At 42.6% G+C, this 17,512-nt stretch overlaps 1 protein-coding gene across 8 annotated transcripts in view; it reads right to left on the bottom strand.

Moving 5' to 3' along the window:
- NTM (neurotrimin) overlaps positions 1-17,512 on the bottom strand; it is a 943,472-nt gene that overhangs the window by 19,314 nt on the left and 906,646 nt on the right. For all 8 annotated transcript variants that reach the window (XM_078058758.1, XM_078058759.1, XM_078058757.1 and 5 more), the window contains 2 exons: positions 5,363-5,497; positions 3,325-3,445 (listed from right to left, as the gene is read on the bottom strand). In XM_078058758.1, coding sequence (XP_077914884.1) covers positions 3,325-3,445; positions 5,363-5,497 — 256 coding nt within the window. The remainder of the gene's footprint in view (positions 1-3,324; positions 3,446-5,362; positions 5,498-17,512) is intronic.

Consider the following 17,512-nt stretch of genomic DNA (forward strand, 5'->3'; position numbering starts at 1 on the left):
AATTCTTACTACCATTGCATGTCTACATAGAAATTATGAGACCAACCCTCTTCCTTTTAAAAACTCTGGAATGTCCTATTTCAGAGAATGGGCTTTAAGCCAACCTTTTACTTTCTCTGAAATCATTTGTCTTCCTTGCCCAGAAGCTGAGCCTATGCTATGGGAAAGATAAATGTTAGGGGGAAAAATCCTTCTGAATGGAGGATCTCAGGGAACATGGTTTAGGGCTTCGCTGGGGCAGGATGTGTAAGAAATAAACAATGTCAAGGCACAGGGGACAGGAATTGGGGTCAATGGCTGGTTTCAGAGTCATCAAACTAAGAAAGACAATATTCAAGGCAGAATAGGAAGTGAAGCCCAGCAAGACAATGAAGAGAAAATGCTCCATAAACTATAAAATGTTATTCAATATACTTAATTTCTGTGGAGTCAGACATCAAGACCTCCCGCCTGTTCCTGGGTCCCAACATGTTTTTGGCACAGAGGACAGCTGTTTTGTCATCATCAGAAGACGTTGTTCCTGTAGGACTACAGAATGTTTCTCTCTGCCACCCCAACCCTGATCAGAAGAGAAAGTCAGGCTCTGGCTTCAGTTCTCGCTTAATATCTGTCTCCTGGGAAGTCAGAATGATGGGTGGAGGAACTTGCTTGTTTTTCATTATGTAGATTTTCCTCTGGGAGCCTTTCTCTCTCATAAGCTAGGGGCAGTGAACTGGCCTGAGTCCACGGACTTCATTAAAATGTGAGCACTGTAGGAACGGAATGAGGCATCCGGCTGTGCTTCCAGACGCTGCTGTTATATTTCCAGCTTGTTATGTAGATATTGATCCTCTAGGGGGTGCTGTCCAAAGAAGGCTCTACAAGCCCACCCACCAGGAGGTTTTCAAGAGCTAGTCAAGTGCATTGATCCCATTTGCCATTTTGACGCCATTCCTGGGCTGGGGAGGAAGCCTTCACATCAGAACCAAGCTGTGAATTAGATTTCAGCTCTGCAGTGGGGAGAGACACTTACCCGAAGCAGGCTCCTGCTTGACAGCTCTGAAACGTCTTTAGCTAAAAGCAGGATGGGGTGGCGAGTGGCGCTTTGCAGCACTTTGCAGCTTCTGGGATGACATACTTGCCTCTTCTCTGTGTGGTCACACATTTCGCCATCCCATACTGCTCCCAGGCTTCAGGTTTTTAATGAACCTGAGGCTTTTCGTTGGCTCATGCCCCCGTGGATGGGTGGCTCTTAGTAAGTACAGCACCCCAGTTCCTCTCCCTTTGATTGATGACACACACAGTGGCGTGCAGTTGAGAAGTGCTAGGACATACATAAAAGAGGCTTCTACTGTAAATTTTGAGAAAACTGCCTGTCCCCATCATATAGACTCCTTTGATTTGCCTCGGAAGTCCGCTCATGTCACTGGGAATGGAGCTAGGGTAGAGCTGCTCCTTCCTCCATGGGGAGCCACCTGGAGGAGGTTGCCTGCCAGCCTCAGGGGCACAGGAAGGAATGGCAGCGACGAGGACCTCAGAGCCAGAGCTGTTCTTGCCGAGCTGGGTGTCAGGAGGACAGACAACTCCACTCCAGTGGGAGAACACTGGAAATCAATAAATGAGGAACATATGGAAAACTGACCATAATCAGTTAAAGGGGAGAAAGGAGCCCCCATGAGAAGAGCTTGGACAGTGGAGGAATCAAGGCTGCCTGAGCCAGGGGGTTCTAAAACCACCCTGGGGATGCCACCGGGCTGTCTCCTCCTGGGAAATTAATGCGTACACAGGAGCCCCTGCTACGACACAGAGGGTGCAAAGCGGGGCTGTCTTTTCATTTTTTCTCACCACTGGCCGTTTCTGTCTATGGACGGCTCTACTTTCCTCCACATATTTTAAGATCTCACTTTCCCCTACATTTGTGCTTACATTTTTCTCCCATAAAGAATTTTTAAAAAAATAGGATGCGTCTGATTAGGGGAAGACCCAGATACATGTTTTTTGTTATTGTTTTTACGGATACCAGACTTTCACATAGGGGGTCCTTCAGTGGGAAGGCAGAGGGACCAGGGAAGCAGGACTTGCAAGAAAATGCTTATTTATTGGGAAAATGTTACTCCCTTCAGCTTGATTCTGAGTTCTGAGAAGAAGAGGGGAAAGCCAGCTCTTTCTTCTCACCTCTTCATGTGTTTGCTTTTCTTCCTTTTACCTCATGTCTTTCATCTCTAAAATGGGCCAGGTGAATAGGATACACATTGCCAAGTTGCTGCCAGGCTTTGTACTTCAAGATGGAAAAGCACTGCTTCTCACTTGGAAGAATCATGATAGGACACGATGAAGCTTACGACGGAGTCACGTGATTCCAAGACTGGGAGAGCTTTTGGTGCCTCACCGACCTCATAAAGAAAGGCACCCACGGTGCACTGGGGATGTTCTAAGTAGTGCGGGCAACAGCTGGGTCACTGATGGCCTGGACCTGCTCCGTGTCCCCCTTCTCACAATCCCCCTTGGGCTGTTTTTCTTCCCAGCTTCTAGGCCCCCGGAGCTCCCTCCTCCTCCACCCCATACGCACCTCGGACAGTGTTGCATCACCCCCTCCCCATTTTTATCAAAGCGTTTTGAACATGGACAGCTCTTGCACATTTATTCATTGTTCATCCACTTTAAAATAGCTCTTTGATCACAGTAATTGTCAGGTTGCCTGGCTGTTCTGAGCTGCTGAACCCTGTGCTAACTCGCCATTTGGTAACTCCTCGCAAATGACAATCTTCCCTGAATCACAACAGAGATCCTGATGATGGCTGCAACAATGGGAGGGAAAGAAATAGTCCCCTTTCTTTTCTTTTACCTTGAAAGAACAGCCCGGACACAAAGGGAAGCCTAAATCGGGTCACGGACTCTTTTATCCACCACCACCGATGGTGTCCGGAACTGAACTGGAGACCTGCTAACTTGTTGGCTACTCCCAGCGCCCCGTGAACATTCCCACCTTCTTAATGCAAGCCTGAGAGTGTGTTAAAAATAGCTTCAGGCAGAACCCATTATTTTCTTGCCCTATAAAAAAAACATTCACAGGACTTGTGATGCTTCTGGTGGCCCTTCTTTGAGATTTTGCTTTCCTAAAACAATGTTTTCTTTCAGGCCCGTTGATTGGCGAGGGCTAACTCTACATGGAAATGTTAAAAACAGAGCTGGAAATCATGAATAATCAGAACCCGCCCCCCACCTTGATAGCTAGTTGGAACTAGAAGAAGATTGTTCAGAGATTCATGCATAAACATCTGGAAACAGGAAGCTGGAAAAACTTTCTTCTCCTTGGGGGCAGGGAGGTAGGGAGGGTGTCTTTACCTTTTGTCATCCTTGTACCACTGGAATTCTGCGGAGGGAACAGCTGAGGCCTCACACTGCAGTGTTCCCTTCTGTCCCACGGGGACGCCTGTCCCCTTAGCTTCTGAAATGTACGGCGGGTCTGCAGAGAGAAGCTGTGCTGTAGCATTTTAAAATGCATCCTAAAATGAGGCAGGCTGCCTCATCTACTGGTTTTGGTGTTTACTCCCTGCTCTACTCTGCTTGCTAGAGCTGACAAATTGATAGACGAGTTAGCCAGAGAGTGAAACCATTCAACACGGTGCTAAGGAAAAGCTTGTCTTCCTAGTATGTATGGTTGCTGTTTCCCTCTGTGCAGAGGTGGAATGACCAAGTATTCGGGCATATTTCCAGTTTAAACTTTTTAACTTTCATAAGGGAATGCCAGCCCATCAACCCTACACTCCTTTAATCAGCCTTACAGAATTTCTGCACACTGGGTTCTTGCCAAAGTCTATAACCTCGAACCATTCAATTCCCATCAAAAGCTCAGTTGCAAGAAATAATGTTCATGGAGAATTGCCTGAAGCCTAGACAGATCAGTCATTCTTCCAGGCATCCTAAAATGGATCCCCGAATCCAGCCGGACCAAACTAGACCTATAAACTTGGCCTGCGTTCATTTCAAGTCTTTATCTAACTACCCTTGGCAATTCCAACAGTTTGCATTGAAGTGCATTATGAAAAACAGCCATAATAAACTTGGCATTCTATTTATTGCAGAAATACCGTGCGTGATGTTGTTGACTATATCTCAAAGTGATCTATTTGTGGAGACACTAAAGAGAAATTTCTCTTGGGTCTCAGTACCAGGAAAAGCAGTGTTTCTCCCAAGCAATGGGTTTGTTTTCATCTTATGGACATAAACCTTAAAGCAGATGTTGTCTCCCACTTTGATTTCACAACTCAAAGCCAAATTCTGCACCTGCATCTCCCCTCCTTGAGGTATATATTTCCTGTGTTCATTTATCCCTAGCTTTCACTTATTGTCCTAAATCAGTTTTTCTCTTTGTGCATATCCCCTTACTTTTCAGGTTTTTATTAACTGCAAGTCATTTCAAATTCTTTTAAAAATATTGGTGGTACACATTTTGATATTAAAAACCATAGCATTGTTATACCTATTTCCTTGCTTCTTAAAGTGCTGTGTATTAAGGAGGTTCTAATTGTAACAGAAAGAAAAATATTAATGAGTAATCACCAAGGAACAATATTCTTTCCACACCTCCACCCGCAAGTTTTGAAAGGGAAAGGTTTCTTGTCTACTGGTTTAGTTCTTGGGTTCTATCCTGTTGTAAGACTTCCTGAAATGAGCACAGCAGAAAAAAACTTTCAATATGTCATACAGAACTGAGTCAATGTATACTATGAGGAATCAAGAGAAGAGAGCATGAAAGACAGGTGGGGAAGTGGAGGAGGGTCAATGTCAGAGAGAATCTGGGTGGTTGATAAGAGAGAATGAGGGGTCTAGAGGATTGGCCTCCAAACTTTTTGGATTCTGTACCTCTGTTAGTCAAAATCAGGTTTTGAGATGCATCCTGTAATATGTGTATGTTTATTTATATTTAAAGTATGAATGTGTCCTTTGTGTATCAACATGTAATCACAAAAGTATGAGATCACATAAGTATACCATAAATATGTACCATAAATTTCCATAAATATATCATTAATTTCCTTTACACACAAGGTATTTTGCTCCCCACTATGGACGTGACTGGGCTAGAGAGGGAGGAGCTTGGAAACATTATGAGCAAAGTATGGGAAAAATTGGGATTCAAAGATGCATTTCTATAAATTATGCATTGAAGGCCATTTAATGATCTTCCAGGAATATAAGTCAAGTTTGGGATTATATTAAATTTCAGCTGCATTTTTTTTTTTAAACTAGAATTTGGAATTGTTTCTCTCTTTTTTTTTTACTTGATTGATTTTTTTTTTTTATTGTTATGTTCTTCACTGTGGCCATGACAGCAGCCTGCCTCACGCACACGCAGGGTCGGGGTCCTGAGACCACTTACAGTTCACGGTGACCTTTACTCTTCGGACCACTGGTGCAGCCACATCGTTGGAGGCACTGCACTCGTAGTCCCCCGACTGCTCCCGCGTGATGCCCTGGATTTCCAGGTATTCGTCTTCACTCACAAAGCCCACGGCTGCAGGAGAAGGTGTGGTGAGAAAAAAACAAAACAAAATGCCAAAGGTATAAACTTAGAAAACAAAGCATAAAATGGTTATGTCTGCAGAGAATTGTGCCATTTCTAAGTTTCCGTTCTTGAGAACGATGCCCATTCTCCTTCCCCCACTCCCCGCCCTTCTACTGCTTCCATCATCAACTTTCCTTTAGTTCCCCAGTGGACCAGCTGAGATGTTTGTGCTCCTACCTAGACTGAACACAGAGCCTGGAGAATTACTGGTCCTCCATAAGTGATTAATAATTTTGACATTTACACTGCCCGAATCTTACCATGCAGTGGGGCTCTGGGGTCTAAGTTAGGCACTATAGGTGAATATGAACTCTTTCTGATTTCAAGGTATCATTGAGGCTGAACCTTGAAGTCTAGAGCTGATCACCGCATCCCAGACCATGGGTCAATTAAAAATACCACACTAGCAGTTACACACACACACACACACACACACACACACACGAGCCACAAAAGGCAGTGGAGACACTGACAAAATAAATTCAAACTCATGCTTTTAGATTTAGACAATCAATAAAATAAGCAAAGATCAGTTTTCTAAACTTTGATCTGCTAGAGCTCTTGTGTAGAGATCCTGAAGATAAACCAACAACAAGGACACCACGCTTTAACCACAAATACGGAAGAAAGTGAAGAGCAAGAAGACATGGTAGCAAACCTTACCCTGTCATGTCGCCGCCCTGAGATGCAGTTTCTCTGTTGAAAAATTGTGAATAATAACAACCCGCTACCTACTGGCTTCCTACCTGAGCACTAGCCATGAGCACTGGCTTATGCAAACCATAAGGTTAAAGCCTAGTAGACTGATTTCACCGTTTTCTCCCTTAGTCACCCTGAACTTTAGCCTACTTGTGGAAAGACAAGGGAGAACAAAAGGAACTGTTTACATCCCAGCATTATTCTGCCTTCTCTGTTAAGTAAAGATAGCTAGCATAATGACATATTTTATCATGTAAACTGGGATACTTTAAGAGTAAAAGGGGAACCATTAATAGTTTCTCTGGGACAATAAGCATAAGTTGAGACTGTCCCTGGCAACTAAGAGACATTTTGCAGGCATGTTGTACATACAGTCCTATAACCTCACAGGGTTGTTTGGGGTAACAAATGAAAACATATATATATATACACACACACACAAAAGCAATCAAAACTCTCACATGCAGCACACCTGTTGCTTTAGAAAGTAAGTCTGTAATCTGCTGGGAAGCACAGACTCAGGTGGAGTGAAACTATTTTATCACGAGTGGCCCACACGAGTAAAGGAAAGAAAGGAACATTTCTCTCCGGGTGATAAGACCCCCCCATAATGCCACATGGATCTGCTGATCCAAAGCATGAAAATGACAACAGTAAGAAACTAATATAATACAAGGAACGATAGATATGGTATGTAAAGTTACCATTGTATTTATCCTAAGGTAACCATCTTTGTCAAGATAACAATAGACATAACAATGACAGCAATTAGAAAATGACCATCTTGTCAAGAAGGGCCACAACCTGCCCACCACTGCCACCACTCCTTGGTCATGAGAAGTCTGTGCCACCATCAAGCCCAACCTGAGCATTTCCTCACACTTCTTCCTGCCACACGGAACCCACATTATATATGGGTAGACACTCTCGTGCCTTTACTACCTACAGGAGAGCAAAAGAACAGCCTGTATCTGTTACAGAAAGCAACCAAAATTCACAAGAACCAGGAACACATAGAAAACAGGGCCCAAAAGTCCAGGCTATGGAGAGGACAATCAACATTAACCTCCAGAGCCTCACAGTCCCAAATGGCAAGAAACTTCTAATTAACAACACAACAGTAGCTTTTTTGCTATTGTTTGTAAGCATCTTTAGGGGGAGAAGTACTAACCGTGATTTGAGGAAGAGTGGAGGAAATAAGAAGGAAAGATTTACACGAAGAAGTTGTAATTCTTTCTATGTTGTCATTGTTTATTTTTTACAAACCTCAAGCCTACATTTGTCAGATCGTTCCCAGCTAGAATGCTATAATTACTGTGCAAAGCATCTCTGAGTCTAGTGTCACACTTAATATTCCCATTAATTTTAAATAGTAGTCCTTGGTACATATGTGTGGCAATTGGTGTCATATTTTAATTAGACTTGCCCTACACCATCTGAAATTAATAATAGCTCGAATTACCAATGTAATTTATAGATTAACAGTGCCGTAGCATTAGGAAATAAATTAGCTCTGGACAGCTGTTTCTGGACTGAGCTCCGGTGTCAGAGCAGTGATTGGTAGAAGCTCATATCTCCTGGGAGGCTGTGCACTGTACCACCAAAGCAAGGAAACTAAAGGACACGGGGGTCTCTACATCTCTTGTCCTTGCCTCCAACTAGAGGCCATGCATCCGCTTTAATTTCATCATCCAAATACGTTCTTGTGTGACCACAGCAAGACTTACAAGGACCCAGCTTGGATGAACTTGTTATATGGACGTCCAAAAGAGAAGCAAGTCCGGGGGATTATAGGACTCAAAAGCAAGTACATAAATCCTAGGGTAATCACAATCAAGAATTCATCAAGTGGCAATAGGTGTATTAGTGTATGTGTAATTTTGTACGTGAATATCAGGCAATCTTATGTAGGAAAGGAAGTTGGATGGCTTAAGATTTGGAGAAGCCGTATGTTCTGCATCGATCCAGATTTCTATTACCAGAGGGAAGGGATTTACACTTAAGTCATCCTGCAAAAAGCAATGAGGCTTAATTTTACTATCATATGTTCTTCAGACCAAATGTAGAAATTATAGAAAAACCACAATGATTCTACTGCTCACCAATTGTTACATGTCTACTTTCTGATTAAATTGGGTAAGGTACATGAAAAGTAATTTGTATAGTAAAATGCTTTGTACATTTTAGGTTTCATTGTTATTATTTTCCCCTTTATCCTCACATAGTTTTTTTTTTTTTTCTGTAGGAGAAGCATGGACAGCAAAAACAGAGAGAAAAAGATCAGTAACATAACAAATTAAACTCTGAACCACCAGAAATGAAATTCCTATAGTTGCTGCTTAAAACAAATGAAGAATTAAAGAACAACAACAACAACAAAACCTAAACTGAAATTTACAGAGGTGATGATTGAATTTATAGAGTTAATGATTCAAGGAGAGTTTTCTTTGAAACAGCAATTGTGCTCTGGCTGTAAATGATCAATGCTTTATCACTCATATGAGGAACTTACAAAGAATATTGGGGGAAAAAACAGATAAGCAGAGCATACTTTAAAGTGCATTTAAAGTGCTAAAGGAAATTCTTGGTTAAGACCTACCAGCGGGGAAAGGAGCAAATCACCTGATAAAATCCTATGAAAAGAAACCCTTCATGGTCAATAGCTTCTCATTTGTAAGTCTTTCTTTTCCAAAGAAAACACATCCCTCGATGGAAATGACACGTTCATCTTCCTAAAATACCCCCTCCATCATGTCACACCTCTCCAGACACTAAAAATGGCTCCCTATTTTCTATAACATCAAACACAAACCCCACTGCCTTACGGAAACCCTTCAACAAGTAGCCCGATCTACTCATGCCGGCTCACCTCACACCTGTGCCGTGAGGAAGGCAACAGGTCATCCCGGGAAAAAGCAAAAGCTTGGCATCAGACAAACCCAATCCTCTACTTGAAGCTTCCTGAGGAGTTGACTTACGTTATTCCTCTGCGCCACCATTGCTTGGTCTCTACAACTCACTTAGAATAATGTTACCCACCTCAAACGGTGCCTTGAGGATGGAGTGCACGGGCAATGCAGGTGGCACAGTGAAAGGCACGTGATAAATTTTTGCAGGTGTTAGCACTGTCACCACCGTTGTCCCTACCACTGCTGCCACAGCTTTCGAGCCAGGCCCTGCTATTTTTCACCCTGGACAAACATCATCATTCCTTTTGCACAGATTGCATCTATCACTCAGAGAGCTATGTTCTTTCTGTCACTGAGGCTGACACCACCTGGCTTTCAGATCCTAATTCTTCCCTGAAAACTCCCGGATATGGGTTGAACTGTGTCCCCCAAAAGATCTGCTGAGGCCCTGACTTTCCGCACTGCATAGTGTGACCTTATTTGGAAACAGAGTCTTTATAAAGGTAATCAGATTAAAATGAGGCATTAGAGTGGGCCTTAACCCAGTGTGATTGGTATCTTCATAAAAAGGAGGAATTTGGACACTGACAGGCACAGAGGGAAGACCGTGTGAAGACACACAAGGAGAAGGCCACCATGGGACCACCGCGATGCCCCTACAAGCCAAGGAGAGCCGGGGATTGCTGGCAAACCACAGAAGCTGGAGGAGGCAAAGTGAAGATTCGCCCCTACAGCCGTCGAGAGCACATGCACCAGCGAACACCTGGATTTTGGACTTGGAGCTTTCAGAACTGAGAGACAACGTACCTGGCGTTATTTACGCCCTCTAGTGTGGGCTACTTTGTTATGGCGGCCTTAGGAAACTCGCAGACGCCCTTCTGCCTCCTGTCAGTGCCCGTGGCTATCCCGCGCTCTTGTTCCACGCAGAGCCCTTCTAGGCTTTAACACCAGAAGGGAATTAAACGCGAGAGCTTAAAGAGACATTAATGGTTACATATAACTCCATAGTTGCTATATTAGGACATAGTCTGACTTCAGTAGAATTCCCTAGAATAGCTGTTTAAATATAGATTTCTAGATCCCACCCATACCTATTAAGTCAGAATCTTCAGGAATGAGGAGCTTTCATTTTACTAGGAAATTGCCACATATCAATATCATTACATCCTTGTATCTTAATGTGGGAACCTGCAGTGCAGGAGAGTTCACGTCTGCTTAGTGACGGACCACCTCGGGGTCTCCCGATGTCCGGCCCACAGCCCCTGCAACTACAATAGCATTTTTTGGTGGCCGGTTCTTTTATGCTGTTTGCACTGGTCTGATTTTCCAATGGAAATGAAACTCTGGAGGGAGGACCAATCTTGGATCTCTCTGGCTCTCAAGGCACCTAGGAAGGTAGTTTACATAATCCAAAATTTGTCAGCTTCCTATTAATTAAATGATAGACTGTCGAACTACAGGCTGAGTTCAATTAAAAGGGAAAAAAAGTGGGGAGCTCCGTGTTGCTCACCTAATCTTCGTGTGGCTCTATTCCCAAGGCGGTGTCACTTCTGGTAATTGTTTTTAGCACAATATTTGTATTTCCCAACTTTAAAAAATATCATCACTATTAGTGTTCTAACAAAACAGACTTTCTCTAAATATGTGATTTTAAAAGGTTTATTGAGTGTTTAGTATAATTTATATTTAGTCTTGGGGCCAATTATTTCCTTAGAGGAGTGCATTCTTAATTTAAAGATGTAGATCAATGAGGACGTTATGATTTATCTAACAGGGTTTGTCTTACAGCCAACTTCTTAGGAGCACAGCTATTTCATGACGTGGAATCTGACAACCCAAGCAGGGAAAGGAAGCAAGTTGGAAATGGGATTACACCTGCCCCTCGACCCCCAAGGGAGTTTCACCTTGTCCAAAGGGTTGAGCTCAGCAGTTTATAACCAATCACAGGACAAAAACTGCCCCGCATAAGTAATACTCGCTTGGAAAAGAAAACCCCAAGTTTCTGAGTTCATAGATTGGGTGTTAAAAACCTTAATAACTGAAAATAATAATAGCCACAATTATCATTTTTATTGCACCCAAGAATAAGCTTGTCAGGAGAACAGCTGTAGCTATTGGAGAGGAGAGGACACAGCTGTCTCTTTACTTAATATTTTTATGGCATATATACCAGCTGAGATAAAAATCATGGGACCTCAGAAACTGAAAAAAAAAAAAAAAATGCAGAGCACAGAATCCCAGAATTTGAGAGTTGGAATTTTTTTTTTTCTAATTTAGATTCAAATACTGTGACTAGTTTAGTCCTAGACTAGTACTCATGCCACTGCTTTCTTTCCCTCCCCTTTTCCATCAGGATGTTCCTATTAAACTCAGCCTGAGCATCGGGGACAGCTATTTCCAGGACTGGCTGGTGGGTGTCCCCCCGGGGCCTTTCTTATGAGTTGACCAGCATGGGAAGTTTTGTATTTTGTTGGAGAAAGACTTGGCTTTGTTCAGAGGCTGGGAAGTCGGGGGGACAAGAACAACGTGACAGAGGTGTGGTTACTGTCCCACGGCAACAATCCCTGGGAGCCGGAGGGAATGGTTTCGAGGTGCACGTGTTAGGGGTTTCAAGGTGCAGTCCCTGTGCCCCTGGACCAGGCTGCAGACACGTGGGATGCACACGGAATCCAGACAGCAACATCAACAGCAACAGGGCGAGACTCTCGGTGTTACAAAGCATTTCCAGACATGGTAACGGTATTGATTTATGCACACAGCATAGTTCCTGAGGATCTGACGTTGTACGGAATTGCTGATCATGGTTATCAGCACCATTGGCCTGACTGCACCTCGGGCAGGGCTCAATTCCCGGGCCCTCATGTGAGCCCCGGAGAACGTTCTGGCTGATAGTTCCCTTCTTGGTGCTTCAGATTCCTCCTCTGTACAACGGGGCACATGATACTACCTTAAAGGGTTACCGTGAATATTAAATAAGCAAATATGTGGAAAATACTTAGAACAGAGCAGGTTCTCAGTAGCTAGTAGCTATCACTGATACTACAACTCCGTTTGAGCACATTTTAATATACAAGAGCCTCGATAGAAGAAAACCTCAGTGTAGAGATGAAAGAATAATCAGATCTCTGCTTTTCTAGTAGGAATTTAATAATAATAAACTTTACAAAGGATTCGCCACAGATCCTTTAACAAAAAAGTTCTACTCCCTTCACTTAAAATAGGATTTGATTTACAAGGGATAGAGATTCTTGGGATCATTTCTTCTAGGAAAGCTGGTGTGGCTGCACAGCCCGTGTGAGACCTGCTGAGGGTTTGAGAAATGGCTTTAATTTCACAAGTAAGAATAAAAGGAGACGCAGATATAGATACATAATCATCTATAGATGCCAACTGAAAAATTTCATGTCTATATTATATCTAATCTTCTTATATTATCTATATGTATATATCTATCTCTATCTCTATCTCTATCTCTATCTCTATCTCTATCTCTATCTGTATCTATCTTTCTCTTTGACCTTTCCCTTGGATACAAAGACTATGGCTGACCGAAAAGAGAGTCTGAGGATCTCTCCAAGAATAAGTGAATTTATAACATATCTTTCAGGAAAAAAGTTCTAGAGGGCCCAACATGCCTGGGTCAGCCCTGAGGTACAGCCTCAAACATTCACTGAAAAAGTTACTCTTGGTAGCAACATAGGGACCACCGTGGGAAACGGGACAGACTAACTTGTTCTAAACAGCTTCCACTATGGAAGAGGGCTCCTCCTGAAACACGGTAGTGTTTGCTGCTAGAGAGCTGGGAGCTAAGACTGTGGAGTGTACAACACGTGGCAATGTCCCCATGCCATCACCTCCCTGCCAGTCTCAGATCCGTATCGAGGTCACATGGCCTCTTCTTCTACCTGGGGAACTTAGCTCATCATTTCCTTCAGCTTTCTGTTAGACACCTAAAAATTGGTTGTTCAGAGCAACATCAGCTGGTCGCAGCATCTCTTGTATCGTGTCCTACACACAAAAGATACCATCCCCCAGGCAGCGTCTATGCTCGTTATCTTCTCTGCTTAAGATCGAAATGCAAATTGAAAGTTGAAAAATTAATCTATTAACCTGATTCCATCATAAAGCTATAGAGATTCAATTAAAATATTACATAAACTGATGCCAACTATAAATTGCATGTCTGTTTATCTATCTATTATCTATCTATCTATCTATCTATCTATCTATCTATCTATCTATCCATCTATCTATCTATCTATCAAGATAATAGGGAGACACTTAGCATAGATCCTGGCATATAGTAAGAAATCAGTTGAGGGGTGTCTGGGTGGCTCAATTGATTAAGCTTCTGACTCTTGATTTCAGTTCAGGTCATGATCTCAGGGTCATGAGATAGAGCCCTGCATCAGGCTCCACACTGGGCATGGAGCCTGCTTAAGATTCTCTCTCTGCCCCCCCTGTCCTGAATGCACACTCTCTCTTCCTCTAAAAAACAAAGAAACAAACAAAACCTCATTTGATAGTGGAAACTCAGTGTATATATATATATATATATATATATATATATATACACACACACACACACACACATATATATTTTAAAGATTTTATTTATTTTATTTGTCATAGAGAGTGAGAAAGAGAGGGAGCGAGCACAAGCAGGGGGAGCGGCAGGCAGAGGGAGAAGCAGGCCCCCCGCTGAGCAGGGAGCCCGATGCAGGGCTCGATCCCAGGACTCTGGCATCATGACCTGAGCTGAAGGCAGTCGTTTAACCGACTGAGCCACCGAAGCGTCCCAGCATATATATACTTTGAATATGCGTGAATATGCATGTATAAAATGTAATCTATAATTGTACAGATATATAGAAGGGAAAAAATAATTCCTTTAATTTTTTCAGTTTTGAAACTTTCTGGGAATAATCATTCGTGATGTATTAAGGAGGAGCTAAAGCCCAAAATGTAATTATATGAAAATGGGCCCTGGGTCGCTGCAGGGCCAAGCCCTGTGTATCTCTGCGGCCTATCCCTTCCCCTAATGACATGACACTGGTTCTCTGTGCAGATGCGGCTTCAGCAGCCGGCTGGGCCCTGGGTGTGCCTTTTGACAAAGGCTGTCAGCTCGGTTATGCATGCAGACCCTCTCTTACGGGTGATGATACCAGAGTCAGAAAGCACACAGCTGGATGTTTGGAGTTTGCAGCTTGATGTCTGGAACCTGGGTATTTGCAGCGGTGCAGCTGATGGCTGCTAAAAAAAATAAAAAATAAATAAAGAAATCAGCTTTTGATTTGTAAACTCAGCCAACTTGATCTGAAAGACATTGATAGGGGATAAATATAGAACTCCGCAGTGTCGTATTACCTCAGGATCTTGGCTGTTTGCTTTCTCTTTTTCTAAATCTCTAGAGATATAAGTCAGTACTGAGTGCTGAGAAATGTGAAGGGTTTAATTGGTTTGAAATTTCCTGCTCAGGTTAATTTAAGGAAATTATTTTTACTTGAGAGGCTCCTAATGGGTTAAGTCTCTCCTAACACCAGCACGCACACCCTCAGGTCAGAAGTCCACTTACAGAGTCCTCTTCATCACCTGGTTCTGAATTGCCTTGGAAAAGCAGAGCATTCTCTACACTCAGCCTGTAATTTACTCATGAAGACATTTTCTAGATTAAGAACAGGAGTTCTTAATCTGAGAACCGTGGAACTCTAACCCCGGGAGGTTTTGAACCTTAAGAAATGACATGATGCATATGCACATATGTGTGTCTATTTTCCTTAATCAAGGATCCTATACCTTTTTGAAAAAGATTAATATCTACACTTCTTTGTTTCTTTTGTTCATCCTCCAATGACGATACAGAATCAAATCTCTACAACCCCCAGCCCCACAAAGAAAAAACAGAAAAGCTCCTCAGAATGTAACTGATGATGGGAAAGACATAACTCTAGAAGAAAAAGCACAGCCTTGTGCACATTTCATTAACTATTTTGTGGAGGATGGGGAGAGAAGTAACTTATAAATAATCCTTTTGAGGAATAGTTATGCAGATCTGAAGAGTTCTTTTTTCACTAAAAGAGGGGAGTGTTTACCAATACTTAGGGTGAAAAGAACGAAGTGTGCAGGGTCTGCCCATTCCCACAGAGCCCCATGACCAGAGGTGATTAACCAGGTGCCCACTGTACATGGAGGGAGGAAGGACAAGGCCTTCCCTTCACATGCAGCATCCTCAGATGCAGAGCAGAATGAAGGCTTTCCTGAAGAATTCCATTTATGGGTGACTATATCAAGCAAACAGTCAATGACCATTTGGGGGAAGGGAGGGAGCAGAAAAGGTGGGGTGGGGTCATATCTATAGTTAAGGTAATCTAATATATATATTCAGATTAGATCATCATGGGAGACTACAAAGTACCACCCATACTAGAGATGTAAATACTATCCATGCATTTCCAACTGGCATGGAGTAAAAGAACGTGTGTAAGGGCGCCTGGGTGGCTCAGCTGTTAAGTGTCTGCCTTCGGCTCAGGTCATGATCCCAGGGTCCTGGGATCGAGCCCCACATCAGGCTCCCTGCCCAGCGGGAAGCCTGCTTCTCCCTTTCCCACTCCCCCTGCTCCTGTTCCCTCTCTCGCTAACTCTCTCTCTGTCAAATAAATAAATAAAATCTTTAAAAAAAAAAAAAGAACGTGTGTAAGAGAATACCTTGAGAAAATCACATGGAAATACCCATAGAATGGCAGGAAGCCTATTGGTATAGGATGATATGGGCCCAGAGAGAAGGGGAGATGTAGCTGAAAACCTTTGTATTTACTATATTTGATTATAGCCTTCGAATACATACATATATATATTATATATCATATATGTGTATATTACATATATGTATTTTGTATATAATATACACATGTATATATGTATATATATAATCTTTGCAAATAGTTCTCAAAATCTACCCACCACCAAAGCTACTTGCTACCACATCATGCTGCCTGCAATGCCTCACGGGCCTTGCGCACCTGTCTGTTCTTAGTATTCCACTATACAGGGGTGGAATTTTCAAGCACATAAAATCTATGAAAAGAGAGAGTGTATGGAAAAGAAAAGAAAAGAAAAGAGAAGAAAAGAAAAGAGTTGACTTACTCTTCCGTTAGTGACACTACTAATATTTCCTTCTACCTCTCTTCATTTCAAATAACATCTAAAAATAGGCATGCACACATGGGTCCCGGATGAAATGCACTGTATGTAAACAAGACAACCATGATCTACTGGAATAAACATGGTGTTTTAGAATCCTGATTATGGTTATTTCTCTCGGCAATTAGTTAACTTTGAGTAAATTACCAAGCCCGAGTTCCCTCATTACTAAAATGTGAAGACTTCTTACTACTCATTGGCTGGGTCTGAGAATTATACAAGAGACTTTGTGCAAGGTACAGAAGGGTGATTGGCACATGGAAGATGGTCAATAAACGTTAGAAGGAACCAACTATAGGAAAGAAGATACTCAATCCATAAATCAGGGCCACTCTGCTACATCTATCCCCTCTCCCAGGCCAATCTATACTTTGAAACCTCCTTCCTACATTTTAGATTACCAGCTATGCTCATAATTTCCAGATGTACATCGCGAACCCCAGGAGGCTCTGCTGAGCTCTCGGCCCACTGAACGCCTCATCCGTAAGTCTCACAGACACCATGGGCTGAGTTCATGGTCTTGACCTTCAAACCTGCTTTCACCCCATACCCACTCATCTCTGTTGCTGGCACAGCTAACTCCCCACTCTCCTAAGATTTAAAAAAAAAAAAAAAAAAAGAGGGTCACATGTGATTCTTCTCTTTCTCTCACTCCTCACCTTCAGTCAACAAATCCTGTTGTTTTTACCTTCTTTAGAGGTTTCAAATCTATTTCCTTCTTTTCCTTGTCATCGTTAACTGTCTTAATTCAGGTGTCCGTTATCTACTGCAGATTATGTTAATACCCTCTTTACTGATCTCCCTGCTTCCAGCTCATTATTTTTATTTTTGTCCAATAATTGCCAAAAATAAAAATCAATGCCACCCCAGCTTAAATCCTTTCACTGCTCCACATTCCTCCTTGACGTGGCATATACGGGCTTCTTATCAGCTGGCTGTTGTCTATACCTCCAGATTTTTTTCTCACCAACTCCTTTCTCCCCACATCCACTGGACACACTGGCAAAGTTCCTAAAACACTAGGCTATTGATCTGTTCCTTTGTACCTTCTTCTCTGCCTGGGATCTAATACCCCTTTGTCCACTTTAAAATGTCTGTGCATCCTTCAAAACCATCTTACATATCATTCCTCTGGGAACCCTTTCCTGACATTCGA

This window comes from Halichoerus grypus, chromosome 11, assembly GCF_964656455.1.
Source record: "Halichoerus grypus chromosome 11, mHalGry1.hap1.1, whole genome shotgun sequence".
Lineage (NCBI taxonomy): Eukaryota > Metazoa > Chordata > Mammalia > Carnivora > Phocidae > Halichoerus > Halichoerus grypus.